Consider the following 17,103-nt stretch of genomic DNA (forward strand, 5'->3'; position numbering starts at 1 on the left):
AGAAGACATACAGATGGGCAAGAAGCACATGAAAAGCAGCTCAACATCACTAATTATTAGAGAAATGCAAATCAAAACTACAATGATGTATCACCGTACACCAGTTAGAATGGGCATCATTAGAAAATCTACAAACAACAAATGCTGGAGAGGGTGTGGAGAAAAGGGAACCCTCTTGTGCTGTTGGTGGAAATGTAAATTGATAGAGCCACTATGGAGAACAGTATGGAGGTTCCTCAAAAAACTAAAAATAGAACTACCATACGATCCTACAATCCCACTACTGGGCATATACCCTGAGAAAACCATGATTCAAAAAGAGTCATGTACCACAATGTTCATTGCAGCTCTGTTTACAATAGCCAGGTCATGGAAGCAACCTAAAGGCCCATCGACAGGCGAATGGATAAAGAAGATGTGGTACATATATACAATGGAATATTACTCAGCCATAAAAAGGAGCGAAATTGGGGTCATTTGTAGAGACATGGATGGATCTAGAGACTGTCATACAGAGTGAAGTCAGAAAGAGAAAAACAAATACTGTACATTAACACATATATGGGGAACCTAGAAAAATGGTACAGATGAACCGGTTTGCAGGGTAGAAATAGAGACACAGATGTAGAGAACAAACGTATGGACACCAAGGGGGGAAAGCGGCAGTGGGGTGGGGGTGGTGGTGTGATGAACTGGGAGATTGGGATTGACATGTATACACTAATATGTATAAAATAGATAACTAATAAGAACCAGCTGCATAAAAAATAAATAAAATAAAATTCAAAAAAAAATGTTTTAATTCTGGAAAAAAAAATGGCAGGTCTTTCACTACTTCTTGTCCACTCAGTCCATTCACCAGACCCAGAAAGCAACTCCCTCGCTTTCCCTGGCTTCCTGAAGTGTAACCTTCTTGCTGATTATCTGTGACCCTTGCTCTCAGCCACCCATAGGACCCAGCAAACCCAACCTCGGCCCTAGTCATTCAATTTATGGCCCCTGAGTCATTCTCTAGGTTGAATGGCCCAAGCAGGTATGCTTGGAATTCTCAGGAAACCAATCAAATTCCTGTTTATGAGTGTTCATTGGAACACTAATGACCATAAAAAACAGCCGAGAGGCTAGGATAGACCTGACCCATTTTTTTTTCCAGAAGACTTTCCCAAATTCCTTTGGCAGACACACCCAGTCCTTCTCCCTATTAATACTAACCCCAGGCCATCCTATTTGCCTTGTTTTAACCTGCCTAGTCTCATCTCCAGAATAGATTATTTGACCCTTGGTTTTAAAGAAGCACTTCCTAGGACCTCCCTAACAGTCCTAAACCCCTTAAAATTTAACATCCAGTGGATTGCCATCTCCCACATGGTCAAGGCCAGAATTCTCAGCTCACCTTCAAGATTCTCCAACATCTGACCTCAACGTGTACCATGATCTTTTATGCAACTTCTACTTACTTCATACTTGAGTGATTATTCTCTATAAGAGTGCTCACCCACCTTCTTGGTTTTTCCCAAGTTCGACAAATACTTGTTGGACTTTAGACAAGACCTTTCCCTCTCTGTATAATCTGGTAGAAATTTCAGGTGCCTTGAGGCAGAGGTTAAGATTTGGTTAAATAGCCCAGTTTAACACAAGAGAGTGGGATTGAGCCTTAGTGAACTGGACAGTATCTGGCCTGTATAAAGACATTCAAATTTAAAATGATTATGAACGAAGTGGTAGCCAGACAGAAAACACCTGTAGGCCTGGGACCTTCAGAAAATCTTTGCTATCAATTCTTTAATAATACAACCCCAATTCCAAATGAAAGTGTACACACACTTTCAATATATTAATAAATAATAGTAGTGTCTTATCAATATAAGTTTATTTTCTGATTTTGAACATCGTTTTAGGAATTCCCTGGCAGGCCAGTGGTTAGGACTATGGGCTTTCACTGCCGAGGGCCCAGGTTCAATCCCTGGTTCGAGGGCTAAGATCCTGCAAGCTACTTGGCGTGGCCAAAATAAATAAATAAATAAACATTGTTTCATGTGTTTGTTAAAACCAGTCAATGAGAAGAATAGTCATTGATGATCACAAAAACTTGAAACTGAAACTGGAGTTTGGATGACAATTGCAGACTTGAATCAGCCTCAGCAGCCAATCCATTGAACAATATATATTTTTTATGCCATAATATTGAGAAAATACCAATTTACGGATATGTAGTTGAAGCTAGGCGCAATTTTTAAACAGCTCTCTTTGAAACACAGAGTATTTTGCAGTTAACCAGAGAATAAAGAAATTTGATTCCAAGGTCTACACACACAAAAAAGTTAACCTGATAGTTGACCACTGATATTTATAGAATTTTCTTTCTCAGAAATAGAAACTCTGATTTTTAACTGGGTGTGTGACAAACAGAATTTTAAAAACTGAATTTCCCAGACTCCTTTGCAGGTAGTTGTGGCCATATAACTAAGTTCTGGCCAAAAGAATATACATAGTAGTGTCATATGCAATTTCTGGGAAATGTCTTGCTGACAGAATGCAATTGGGGTGGGTGGACCTTAAGCAGCCATTTTGGAACATGAGGTTTAAAGCCAACGTTGAGTGTGGCAGAGCAGCAAAATAGAGTGAATCCAGGTCTTTCATGATCATGAAGCCAAAATCCCAGCCCTTGATAACTTACCTCCAAATTTTGTTTATATGAGAGCAAAACAAATTTCTGCATTGTTTAAGACATTGCTGTTTTGGGTTTCGTTTTCTGATACTTACAGCTGAAACTGTGATATGGAAAACTAAACTGATGATGGCCTTGAATGGGTTAAAATTTGTTACCTAACACTTATAAGTGTGCCTGTTGTTCCTTAAGATTTTCAAATGAGTCTGATATCTAAAACAGCTGAAAGGTAGCAGAATATGCCACTCCAAAGTTTGCCAACATGGCATGGGTGGCATATTCGGCTGCCCTTCACGATGATTCTCAAACTTTTGGTCTCAGGACCCCATTATTGTCTTAAAAATTGTTGTGAGGGGGACTTCCCTGGTGGCGCAGTGGTTAAGAATCTGCCTGCCAGTGCAGGGGACACGGGTTCGATCCCTTGTCCAGAAAGATCCCACATGCCGCAGAGCAACCACATGTCCGTGTGCCACAACTACTGAGCTTGCACTCTAGAGCCTGTGAGCCACAACTACTGAGCCCACGTGCCACAGCTACTGAAGCCTGCATGCCTAGAGCCCGTGCTCCGCAACAAGAGAAGCCACTGCGATGAGAAGCCCACGCACCGCAATGAAGAGTAGCCCTCACTCGCAGCAACTAGAGAAAGCCTGCATGCAGCAAGGAAGACCCAACGCAGTCAAAAATAAATAAATAAATTAAATTATTTAAAAAAAAATTGTTGTGAGGGAGTTCCCTGGTGGCCTATTAGTTAGGATTCTGTGCTCTCACTGCTGTGGCTCAGGTTCAATCCCTGGTCAGGGAACGAAGATCCCCCAAGCTGCACAGCACGGCCAAAAAAAAAAAAAAAAAAAGTGTTGTGACTTCAAAGAATTTTTATTTAGTCAGTTATATCTATCAATATTCACTGTGTTAGAAATTAACACTAAGATCTTTTTAAAACACAAGAACATACAAACACACAACCCATTAGGTATCAGGGCAATGACAACATCATATGTCGTGTAGCCACATGTCATGTAACCTCTGAAAAAACTCCACTGGATGCTTGGGAGAGAATGCGAGTAAAAAAGGCAAATAACATCTTAGTGTATTATGAACCTATAGTTTGGAACTTGCGGACCTTAAAGGGACCCCCAGGACCCTGGGGCCACACTTTGAGAACCAGTGGTCTAAAACATGAAATTTTAATCAAATATTTGGGGCGGCTGGACACAGCTTCAGTGATTTCAGAATCTCGGAACACAATGATGCCTAAGATTCAGCAGTAGATATTTGTTGGGGTTTTGGGGGGCCACCAGCACCCATTTCCCCTTCTTTGGGAACCATGTCTTGATTTCCCTCTCAGGCAATAATACCCTCTCCTGCACGCTCAGCCCAGCTTAGAAAAAGAGCCTGTGACTAGGCTAAGCCATCCCATGCTCCATGGCCACAGTGACCCTTTCAAGGAGGAACATGAGGTGGAAGGCAGGCCTGCAGCAAAGGATCTGGCCTTTCCTCCTGGGCTGGACTAGGAGTGGATGTGAGATCCAGAGTAGCAGCAGCCTTCCTGAGATCACATGGGGAGGCCTGTGTGAGCATGAAGCCAACATGAGAGAGACAGAGACAGAGACGGAGACCGGTCCTGGGACGTTGGTCGGAGCCCCTAAACCAGCCCGAGGCAGACACTGCTATTTGTCTGCTCTTCTGCTTAATCTGCAGACCCTCTGTTTTGCTCAGGGAGCTCTCTGTCCACGTCCAGCCAACATACTGAGCTTCCTAGACCTCCTTGCTGTGCAGGGAGGCCGTGTGACATGTTTCTGGTCAATAACTTGTAGGCCGAAGTCCATGCCTGGAAACTTCTGAGGAAGCTTGTGAAAGGAAGGAGACTTTGCCCTTTGTCCCTTTCTTCTCGGATTGCAGGCATGAGACTAGAAGGAGGGCGGCAGGGGAGTGAAAGGCACCAGGAAGGCTGACAGGAGGAACGGGTTGCTTTGCAGAGAGAGATCAACGTGTTTGGAATCAAGCTTCTGTGACACACAGCAGCCTGCACTCCCTACGTGATATATAGCCCTGCTCCTGGCCTCTTTGTTTACAGGAGCCAATCAAGTCCCTTTGGGGCTTATGCTGCTTTGGGTTAGGTATTGTCACTTTCTTTCTTTCTTTTTTTTTTTTTAATTAATTTTTATTGGAGTACAGTTGCTTTACAATGTTGTGTTAGTTTCTGCTGTACAGCAAAGTGAATCAGCTATACGTATACATATATCCCCTGTTTTTTGGATTTCTTTCCCATTTAGGTCACCACGGAGCATTGAGTAGAGTTCCCTGTGCTATATAGTAGGTTCTCATTAGTTATCTATTTTTATGGGTGTTCTGTCACTTTCAAGAGAAGAATTCAGATTTCTAGCTCTGAGGAGATCTTGTGTTTACTCAAGCAGGCGGCTAACCTTTTCTCACGTCTCTGAGACAAGGTGAGCCCCAGTCATAGCTTTAAGAGAAAGGAGATGAAATTCATTCCATGGCAGAGGAGAATCACCCTACGGCTTCAGAGAAACAGCAAAGCAGGATGAGAAAGGAAGAAAGTCACGGGAGGGGGCAAAGAGGAGCCTTAAGGAGAGCAGAAAACGTGTTCTGGCTTTAGAAAGGAGCCGAAAGAGTGTCTGGGGCCACTGTCTGGGTCACACGCGTAATTCTGATGACTCTACAGCCAAGTTATGTAGGAGAGCCTCCTCCAATTTTTAGCAAACTGCAGTTGGCCCTTACGCTTCTGAGGCATGTGGAGAACTGCATTCTTTCGGGGGCTGGGCCTCTCTCTTCTGGATTTTTCCTCTCTCCTGGGGAGGGTCAGGGAGAAGATGGAGGGAGAATATGAATTCATGTGAGCGTGCACAAACTTTAGAGTCAGAAAATCTGAATCGAAGTCCTGATTCTGCACCAAATTGCTGGGGATCTTGAGCAATGTATTTCATTTCTCTGGGACTCAGTTTCTTCCCATGTAAAACGGTCATGGTAATAGTCATCTCATGGAGTTGTTGCGAGGATTAGATGAGCTAGTAAAATGTAATATGAAAGAATTACATAAGGAGTAGCCATTGGGGGAAACCAGGTAGAGGGTACGTGGGATCTCTGCGTACTTTTGCTACTACCTCTTCAGCTTCTTGTGAATCTATGATGATTTCAAAATTAAAGGTTCTAAAAAAAAATTTTTTTTAATTAATAGGAAGGAAGGAAAAGAAAAAAATCTACCAGTCCTGAGTGTTGGGGTTTTGTAGAGTTTCCTAGCGGTTGGGCAGTAGCAGCGAGGAGATGAGAGAATTTGATGGGGACGGGAATGGATTAATTCATTAGCTTAATTAATTAGATCCCTTATAATGCTCCTAGAGATATAAAAGTAAAGATTATAGAGCTTTTAAATGACTGGTAACGGTGGGACTTTGTTTTCTTCGATTGTGGCTCTGCCCAGACTGGGCTGCGCGAAGCTTTGGGATTTTCCGGGGTTATGCTCTCACAGAGGCAGGTCAGCTATGTTGATCCCCTTTCACTGCTCTGGCCCTGCTACCCTCGCAACAAGCTGCCCAGCAGTCCCACCCCTCACAGCGTTCCTCTCAGAAATGTGGTCAGAATCAGGACAAAAACAATACCTTGGCCCCTGAGTCTTTCTAGAACCTTCTCTAAGATACCAAGTCTCTCAGGCTCATGACCCCACCCCATCTCTCTGGAATAGATTAAAAGCCTCTGGTGCTAGAGGACATTACATTAGCATGTAATGTGCTTAGCTCAGAGCCTGGCACATAGAAAGTGTACGTTAAACTCAAGCTATTACAGTTAATGGAAAGCATCAGGACAAGTCAGTACATGGCCCAGCCCTGCTGTAAGTTGCTGGTGACTTCCAATAAATCTCTCCGCCTCTCTGGATCAGTTCTTCCTCCTCTGAAAAAATGAAAGAGTTGAACCAAAGATAGCCCCCTCTACTCTAAAGATCACTGAAACCCTTGAGGGAAAGTCTAAGCCACTCCCTGCTAAGAAGCTGCCACGGCTTCGTAACACTGAGTTATCAATGCCTCAGTAAACTATACCTCCTCTAGGGAACTCCCAGCCCAAGAGGGAAGGCTGCTGAACGACAGAGAGCTTTTCAAGATATTTGGCTGGGGCTGTGCTGACTCAGAAGAAACAAACAGTACAATTCTCAGTCCTGAAGGTAACAAGAAGTCCCCTGCCAGTCCCCAGAGAGAAAGCCTGCTGTAAGCTCATGAAACAGGGCAGGGCTTTCATAGATTTCTAGAATGTCAATACTGGAAAATCTCTTAGGGACTTTCTAGTTCAGGGGTTTTCAAGCCACATTCTGTGAGTGCTTCTGCAGTTCCACAAACTATTAATATTCATCTCCTCTTGTATACCTCAAGCTGTATTTAAAACTGTGACTGAAAAACAGCAAAGACACCAATATCAGTTGCATCAGTCACCCGTTAGATTTCAACACATCAGAAATGAAAATCCATTGGAATGTTGTGCCAGATTCTGCTGGTTGTCCCCTAAATCTACCCTTCCGTTTTCTCTTTGTGGTGGAAACTACAGTTGGGTGGGTCCATGGCCACCCAGATTAAAGACTACATTTCCCAGCCTCCCTTGCAGCTAGGTAAGGCCATGTAATGAAGTTTTGGTCAGTGGGATGTAAGTAATGGTTGTGAGTGCTACTTCTGGGTGTTTTTTTAGAGTGAAAAGGTATGCTTTTCTTCTTCCCTCTTCTCACTGGCTCTGATTTGGACATGATGGTGGGACTCAGTCAGCCACCTTGGACTTTGAATTGGAAGTCTCATGTTGAAGATGGTGGGCAAAAATAGAGAAGGAATCTTGAGTCTTTGATGATCACTGTATTCTTACTTACTTACATTAAGTGCCTGGACTGTTTACTCCCATACTTCATTTACATGAAAGAGACATAAACCTCTGTCATATTTAAGTCACTTTCATGTTGGAATTTCTGCCTTTTGCAGCTAAACCTAATTCACACATTTGTGTTCTCAGCGATTGACTTTACAATGCATTAGTAATACAATATTTGTATAGTTTACTTAATGATTCTAAGGAAAACACCAGTTGTAACTATCACTCATGTCAAGAAACAGAATTTTGCAGCCACACAGAAGACCTCCGTGTGCCCTGACTCAATCACAACTACCTCTTTGCTCCTAAAAGCGCCTCTATCCTGACTTTTATAGTAAACACTTCCATGTTGTAATGATGTAATATTACCTTAAAAACATTTTGGTTAAAAACCACTTTCATCTGTAGTATATGGGATAAAGTTTAAGACTTTGTTTGACCAAAGTCTTCCTCTGGTCAAAAGTTAGAAAATAACTGAAAGAGTTTGACCACCTCATTTTCCAGAGGGAGAATGTGAGGCTTCTCGGGAAAGGACTTTCTAGTATCAATCAGCAAATCAGTGGCAGGGTGAACTAAGACCCGGGTTTCGCTGAAGCCTTACCATTTCATTTTTCCAGTTCTTTCTAGGGGAAGGGACCCTCGATACAAGGTACCAGCCTTACCTAATTACTCAAGGATGGAAAAGATTTGCAAATACGGCCTGTCTAGTACAGGGCTTTTCATCATCCACCAGCACCAAACTTGGGTCTTTCCACAGAGATCTCAGGGTAGAGAGGCTGCCGGTGTTTCTTCCCAGATGGCTATGCATTGTAACCTAAAAGGATGCATCAGCAAAGAGGGAGTCATAGACACAGAGCCACACAACCGGGATGCTAATTGGATGAAGTGATCTTCTCAGCATTTCTCAGAACCCAGTGTGGGGCATCTCTCCTGTGGTGCCGTGTGCACCCACCCTGATACACAGAGGCCCTCAGACAGCACTGTGGTTAAGTATGAGGCTGAGTCTCTGAGACCAAGAGAAGTGAGATGCAGACATGCAGGCTGGAGCAAACCTGAGCTCTTCTGCCATATTCACTCAACTGTTATGACCTGCATGGGGCTACTCCCAAGTCAGAATTCCAGGAGAATCCCTCATGCTCATGAAGGTCAATTATGTTATATTGTGAAAGGTGCCCATTGTGCTTTCATGTAGGACCTGGCAGCGTCCAAAATCTCACATTGGCCAGATTCCACAGCCCTCTCTCTCCTAGATTCTTGGACGTTTAAGGGTAGGCCTGTTGGCTTCTGCCTTATCCTATGGATTAAAATTAGCAATCAACATTTAGCAAAGTTGTTATTATATATTCCGTGATTGGGGTAGGGTTGTGTTCTGAGGACTCAAAGTTTGGGAAACAATGCACACTTTCTCCACTTTTGGAAAATTCATGAAGTATGGTATTAGCATATTGAAGGCTCTGTGAATTCCCACAGTAGAGAATTTTGCTTGATTTTGACTGACCTAGCATTTCCCAAACTTTTTCAACTTTTGGATCTTGTGTTTCACTAACACCATTCTGCCTAGAACAGTTTGGCAAGTGATGCTGAGACCCTTTGATGGGTAAAGGATGCATTAACACACAGGTATCACATATACAACACGGCTGGAAAACCACCTTTCTGGCCCAGGTAGCCCATCTGTCTGGAAAAGTACTGAATTATCCCATACTCTGTAAAAACCCATTCCTAATAGACCCAAGAAGCAGTTGTGGAACTGACCTAAACCTGCCCAGTCTGGGGTGGGTTCCCGGGGGAAAGCTGCCTTGGCCGCAGAGCCTGGCACCTGGCTTGTTGTACCAAGATCCCTGGCCAGCCGGCAGCCACCCAGTGTGTGTCTGGGCTTGTTTTTCCTTCCTCTCCCTGCTCTTCTTAGAACACGGCTGAATGGCTCCAGTCTCTCGGCCCTTCTCCCAGCCAACACTGGCCCCCTCCAAGTCTGGCCAACTCCTCTCCCACCGCCTTGATACACACCCCCTCCAAGCTGGGAACCACAGCACTGGGCTGTTTTTCTCCCTCCTGCACCCCAGGAAGCCTCCCCTTTGCCTGGGCTTCCTTCCAGGGGCCTTGGCTGCCAACCCATTTTAAACTCATCCTCAGCCCAGTCACCTGAAGAAAAAGAGGCTCACAGGAGACCCAAGATGAAAGAGTGTTTAATCCTGTGGCTTTTTGAGTTTTGTTTTTAGCGGGAAACTTTATTTTCAAAACAAATTATTGTGAAGAATTTACCAGTTTATAGAACAGATAAATAAGGACATTTGTGGCAGACTTGTTTATTCCGGCAAAACACGGGAAAGAAATGAAATGACCATTGGTAGGGAATGGGTTTAATAAGATTATGGTGAAGTCATACAATGGAATATTATGCAGCCACCTAACAGCATGAGGCAATTCCCAGCAATAATCACAAAAGTCCTAGGAAAATCCTTACTTTATATGGCAACTATTTGGTTAATAACTTAATTTTAGGGCAAAAATGAAGATTACTACTCACATTGTTATAAGGCACCAACTCCTATTCAAACTTGTCTGATATTTTTATGGTACTTAAATATGATGACCAAACATCCCAGTTCACCCAGAACTGAGGGGTTTCCCAGGACACCGGACTTTTAAGTGGTAAAACTGAAAAAAAATCTCAGGCAAGGAGGTGAGTTGTTCACCCTATACTTAGCACAAATTAAGACTATTTTCAAAAGAATAAGATGATTACGAATTTTAGCCCCCAGTATATTCACAAATGCAATTGAACCAGTATTTGCACTATAAATAGGAGGACAAAACTATGTGGATTGATATGAAACATGCAATCATTTCAAGATGTTGTGAAATGTATGAAAAAAAAAAAAGCCAAAGTACAAAAAACACCGTGCTAAGTATGTTCCCATGTTGTATGTGTTTTCCTAAAGGTCAGGGTAGGAGAGCAGTAAGGGGTGTGTCCATATAATATAAAAATGAAGTTTGTGACTTCTTGTCTATTTGTGTACCCCATTGCAAGAAAATGGCTGGACTGATTCATACCAAATTTTGAGACTATATTTGGGATGGTCTGACTTAAAATATAGTTTGTTTGGCATATGAAAATTTTATTCTAGGGGTCCTGGGGAGATAAGCAGTCATTCTGCAGAGAAGCTGACTCTAGTTAAATAAGAGAGGCCCACATAGTCACCAACTGGAAAAGATGCACCAGATGGGTTTGGGTCCACTGACAGAGAAAACAAAGAGTGGTTTCCAGTGAATGTCCAAAATAAAGGGTCACAAGGTAGACTCTTCAAATGGAAGGCCTCGGTGTACAAGCTGCTTCCCACATGGGGGATGGAATCAGATGTCCATGTGTGTAAGGACGGTTAACGATTCTTCTGAGCGGAGCCGCTCTTTTGGATCTTAAAGCTTACATTTGCAGACTATTTCCAAAAGATGATTATGAAATTGATAATAATCAGTGTCCCTGAGGAGAACCACAGATCTAAGATAAACTGGATGTTTATTTTTCATTGTGTATCCTTTTGAACTGTTGGCAGTATTTTCCATGTTTGTATATCAAATCTTTTTTCTTTTAATTTATGAGATACTTCAAGCATACAAAGAAGGTATAGCGGATATTAAAGTTAGTATCTTTGTATGTAACTGCTGGCTTTGACGAATCTTGATGTTTTGCTATATATGGTTGTATTGAGAAACCTACAGCTCTCGTCCTATGTCTTTCTCCTTTACTGTCACACAGAACACTCTGACACTTCTGGTCACCAAAAGTGTACGTGTTTTCCCCACAGCAAGCAATTCTGTGACACCGGCTGGGTGTCCTACAATTTAACTCAATTCTGACACTCCCTACATGGAGATAGCATCGGATCCCACAGGTTAAGGACTCAGTCCCAAGACACTCCCCCTACTCAGATGTCAGTTGCAAGTAGTAAGTCCCCAGGTCACACCCAACTTCTGACTTGGCTACAAATAGGAGGTTCCCATGACCTCCTCCCATTTGGATTTGATTATTTGATAAAACAGCTCACAGAACTCAAGGGCACCCTTACTTACGTTTACCAGTTTACTAAAGGAAATGGTAAAAGATACACTTGAACAGCCAGATGAAGAGATACATAGGGGTGAGGTCTGGGAGGGTTCCAGGTGCAAGAGCAAGGTTCTGTCCCCATGGAATTGGGGTGTAGCACCCTCCTGGTACATGCATGTGTTTATCAACCTGAAAGCTCTTTGAACCCCAATTCTTTTGGATTTTCTACATAGACAATCATGTCATCTGCAAACAAAGAGTGTTGGGTTTTTTTTAAACAGAGTTTTATTTCTTTCTTCACAATCTGTATACCTTTTATTTCCTTTTCTTGCCTTATTGTATTACAAGAACTTCCAGTAAAATGTTGAAAAGCAGTGGTGAGAGGGGACATCCTTGCCTTGTGCCCGATCTTAGTGAGACAGCGTTGAGTTTCTCACTATTAAGTATGATGTTAGCTCTACGTTTTTTTGTAGATATTCTTTATCAAGTGAGGATACTGAGAGTTTTTAGTCATGAATGACTGTTGGATTTTGTCAAATGTTTTTTGTGCATCTATTGCTATGATCAAGTGAGTTCTCTTTTTTAGCCTATTGATGTGAAAGATTACATTAATTGATTTTCGAATGTTGAACCAGCCTTGCATACCTATAATGGTATAAAATTCTTTTTATACATTGTTGGATTTGATCTCCTAATATTTTGTTGAGGATTTTATGTCTATGTTCATAAGGTCTATGGTTTTGTTTTCTTGCAGAGTCTTTGTCTGGTTTTGGTATTAGGGTAATGCTGGCCTCATAGTATGAGTTAGGAAATATTTCTTCTGTTTCTATCCCCTGAGCGAGATTGCAGAGAATTGGTATCTTTTCTTCCTTACGTTTGGTAGAACACGTAGTTAATCTTGACAAATAAGAGGATCAGTCTTGATAGAAAGGTGCTAGGGGCCTGGAGCCCTACCATCTACTCCTCTTTCCCCTGACATACCTGTAGGAACCTTAGGTTTCCATAGAATACAGTTTGAAATCACTGATCTAGACCATGGATTGATAAAATTTCTCTATAAAGGGCAAGATAGTAAACATTTTAGGCTTCACGGGCCATATGGTCCCTGTTGCAACTATTCAGCTCAGCCATTGTAGTGCAGAAGCAGCCACAGATAACACATACATTTGAGATGAAAATGTGTCTATGAACTATTCAGTGAAAGAAGCAGGTTACAAAACATCAATACTAATAAAATGGTTAAACCGCGTATTGAGTGCTTACTACACATCAGCCACTGCGCTAAATGATTTACGTGGATTACCTTGTTTAATTTTCAGAACTACCCTACAATATAAAGGCAATGATCTCCAATTCACTGATGGGGAAACAGAGATCTAGATGGGTTAAATAACTTGCCAGTAACATATGGAGCAGGGATTTAAACCCATGCAGTCTAACTCCAGAGCCTGAGCTTTGAAATGCTACAGTATATTGCCTTTTATGTTTACTTACATATATTTACATAAGCCTAAAAAGGATCCGGAAGGAAATATACCAGAACGTTAAGTGGACTCTCTTTGTCATGTAGAGATTATAATGGGGGGAGTGATTTATAAATAAGATTGTTTCACTTTTTTCTAATTATTCTGTATCATCATCATAAGTTAGATATTTCCACTAGTCATATAACAACACCACCAAATGAGGCAGAAGGACTTTTTCTTTCTAAAGATCCGTCCAGTTCTAACATTCTGGAATTCCTCGAGGCCTCTGCCATCTCCAGAGTTTGGTCGGAGGAAGAGGCACAGGCCTGGGGTGATAGTGGGAAGGTCTGGAGAGCTTGTCTCTCTGCCCTGGAGGGCACTTGAAGCTCTTAGAGATTCCAGGCTGCTCCACCAGCCTCTAGCCTTCCACCTCTCCCTCTAGCCCTTCCTACCATCTCAATGGCTTTTCTGTCTCTCTAATTACCAGGAACATGGAGGGAACCACAGCTTCTGTTTAGACCAAAAAAAGGAGTTAGATACTCACAAACGGCTGCCTCAGAGAGGATGATTTCCAAATTGGACCCTGGGAGGGGCAGTGACTGAGCAGGATAGGGGCCAGGTCTGATTTGGGGGTGCGGCCTGACCAGGCAGCCTCAGTCTCCTTTTATGGAGCCATCGGATTCAGGGACGCGCTCCTCAAAGCGTAAAAGTGAGTGCCAGCACTGACCCGGCACGTGCCACACGCACACGCGCACGCTAGGTGCTTTATGTGCCTTACCTGTGAAGAAGGTGCCACCCAGGGCGGAGCCACAGTTCCCCGATGAGGACAGATCGCGTAACCCGCCCAGGTTCCCCTGTGTGAGGACCTCGTGCTCCCCGGACTCAGCCCAGCTCCTTCCGCGCTGCGCAGGGAACCGTGTGAACGGGCCTAGGAGTGGTGGGAGCCCAGGGCTGCCTGGCCTTATGGGTTTTCTCGGCTTCCACTATCAAAAGGGCATCAACTTCCCTGGCGGTCCCGTGGTTAAGACTCCGCGCTTCCACTGCAGGGGGAGCTAGTTCCATCCCTGGTTGGAGGACTAAGATCCTGCATGGCGTGAGGTACGACCAAAAGAAAAGGGGAGGAGGGGCATCAACGAAGAGGCTAGTGACCAGGTGGTCTGATAACTCCAGCTCCGTCCCTGAGGAAGTGGTGGGCCAGGGAGGCGGGTAGGGATGGGAAGGGGAGAGCGAGTTCTGCCTCTGAGGAGCCATCATGGGGAGGGGCTGGACTGATGCCCCGAGTGTCAGGATGAACCCAGCCCCAGTCGTGAGAAGTGCCAGGGAGGTGAGGGTGGGCTCAATGCCAGAACTTTCCCCCAGAGAGCTGTCCAGAGCGGAGCCAGCTGCTTGTGGCGTTCCCTCGCAGGGGTAGTGTGCAGGCCAAGGCTTGGGGCCCCACTGTCGGGTGTAGGGGGGCGCGGATGTGGACATTGGGCTGGACGACCAGCCAGGCCTTCTTTTCAAAGATCCTGCAATGATAGCAGCAGCCAAGCTGAGCGCTCGCCGTGTGCGTATATCACTCTGAGAAGAAGGCATAGTTATCATTCTTATTTTACAGATGAGAAAACTGAGATCCTGGACAGTTAAGCGACTGGCCCAAATTCACGCGGCTGGGAAACAGCCAGCCAGGCTGGCACTGAACCCATCCGTTTGTCTGCAGAGCCTGCATTCTTATCTGAGATCCAGCTGGCTTCTAGCTGTCTGGGGATGTGTGGTCCTAAAAGGATTAGGATACTAGGAGGCCCTGATGAGCAGACCGATGGGGGATAGCATCCTTATTTCCAGAGGCTTTGATATTTTCTTTCAAGGCTCCAACTGGCAGTCGTGAGATTTGCAGACCTTCCCCTTCTTGGGAAGCAGATTACGAGACTCGCCTCGTCCACTTAAACTAAGTGGCCACAGCCCCTAAAGACATGGAAATCTAAAAGCAGCTCTGCCGGAAACTCCCCAGAAATTACAGACTCGCGTTTTGAAGAGACTGTCCCTAATTAAAGGAGGGTACCACAGAGAGGGCTGTGACCTGAACAACCACTGCTCTCCTCCCACGCAGCACAGCGCTTGAGGGTCCATTTTTCCTTCTCAGAGTCTGCAGGGTTGAAAGGACCTAGATCCGAAGACTTTCAAATTCCAGTTTTCAAACTTCAAATGGTATAATTGTGAAACTTTTTGTTCAAAAAGCTTGATTTGTGGAATGCCACCATCAAGCATTAGGCATGTGATGATCTTAAGTCCCACCCTAGCCACCTGAGGTAGGTATATTATGATCCCCATTTTACATATGCGGAAACTCAGTTGCACCAAAGAATCAGTTACTTTCCCAAGGTCATGCAGTTATTAAGTGGTGGAGATGGAATTTGAATCCAGATCTGCTCAAGTCCAGAGCATGGCTGAATACCTCTGGCTGTAGGTGGAGCCTCGGTAGGTAAAACCATATGTTGAGCTGCCTTGGTTTGGCATCTGAGACTGTCCCCTCTGCCCTGTGGAGCCCTTGGGGAACCTGGCCAGCACCAGACAGCAGTTTGAAAAACTGGAAACAAGTCCAGTGTCCATCAACAGTTGAATGAATAACACGTTGTGGTATGGCCATGCAATGGAATACTACTCAGTGATAGGAAGTGAGTACCTATCGCTGATACCTCAATAACATGGGTGAATTTCAAAGTCACGGTGCTGAGTGGAAAAAGCCAGACAAAAATGAGTGCATTCTGTATGATTGTTATTTATATAAAAGTCTAGGAACTGCAAACTAATTGATAGTAGCAGAAAGCAGATGGTGGTTGCTTGAGGGGGGAGGGAGGGGTGGAAGGATTTCCAGGGGGCCTGAGGGGACTTCCCCAGGTGATAAATGTCATCACTCTCTTGATTGTGGTTATGGTTTCATGAGCCTGTATGTGTATCTTTAAAAATTACATATAGGCTTAAATTGTGTACAGTTTAGTGAATGAAATTATACCTCATTAAAGCTGTTAAAAACAAAAACACTAGGCCGCGATAGTGAGAGGCCCGCGCATCGCGATGAAGAGTGGCCCCCGCTCGCTGCAACTGGAGAAAGCCCTCGCACAGAAACGAAGACCCAACACAGCCAAACATAAATAATAAATAAATAATAAATAAATTAAAAAAAAAAAAAAAAAAAAAAAAACAAAAACACTTACAAGTCAAAAACTTGTACTTAACAGGAGGCAGGGACAGGAGATGACTTGCTCAAGCTCACTCAGAGCAGACGGGCTCCCTCTGCGGCCCACCCGGTCACGGTCACGGGCGATGGACCCTCTCCCGAGTTCGTGGGGGCTGTGTGGCTTCTCTCCAGCCCTGGGAATGTCAGCACTGGACACGGTAAGGCTTTGGCCACAGGGTGGGGTGGTCGACCGAGGCCAAGGAGCCGGGAACAGTGAGCCCCAGGGGTGCCTCCAGGCTGCTGTACTCACACCAGGGACCTTTGACAAAAACAGAACCCTGCTAAAAGGATCAGACCAGGTGATCTCCACCTCTGTGAGATTAACTCAACAAGGGCCTCCTGCACACCTACCACATGTCTGGGTCTGTCCTGGTCTGCTGGCTTCCAGGGACCAGATGAAGATGAATGACATGAACGCAAGGGCAGGACACACAGTAAATGCCCCCCAGATGGCAGCCATTACACATCCATCAAATATCCCTTCAGTGCCTGTTCTGTGCGCTGAGGGAATAGATACGTGGCCTGATTCTTGAGGACAGGAAAGACACGTGGACGAAAAGCTTTCCCTCAGCCCCGAAGCTAGTGGGATAAATGCCGTGAGGGCCAAGAGGAGAAATAAATTACTTCCAGTTGTGGAGAGGTTTCATGCACACTGTGGTATGCAAGGGAAGAAAAGGAATTTGTACACGGAGACAGGCAGAGATCATGCCATTTCGGGGCAGCATAAACAAACGCAAGGCATGTGGGAGACACGGGAGGCGCAGCTGGCTGCGGGGGGGTGCTGGAAAGGCTGGGCAGGTGGGCTGGGGTCAGGTGCTGGGGAGAACACCTGGGTGACACGTGGACA

At 44.4% G+C, this 17,103-nt stretch overlaps 1 protein-coding gene across 1 annotated transcript in view; it reads left to right on the top strand.

Annotated features, from left to right (window-relative positions):
* SLC36A1 (solute carrier family 36 member 1) overlaps positions 1-16,414 on the top strand; it is a 296,571-nt gene extending 280,157 nt beyond the window's left edge. The window contains exon 11 of the mRNA XM_057539739.1: positions 16,258-16,414. Coding sequence (XP_057395722.1) covers positions 16,258-16,259 — 2 coding nt within the window. The 3' untranslated portion in view covers positions 16,260-16,414. The remainder of the gene's footprint in view (positions 1-16,257) is intronic.
* Positions 16,415-17,103: the final 689 nt, after the last annotated feature.

This window comes from Balaenoptera acutorostrata, chromosome 2 (assembly GCF_949987535.1).
Source record: "Balaenoptera acutorostrata chromosome 2, mBalAcu1.1, whole genome shotgun sequence".
NCBI lineage: Eukaryota > Metazoa > Chordata > Mammalia > Artiodactyla > Balaenopteridae > Balaenoptera > Balaenoptera acutorostrata.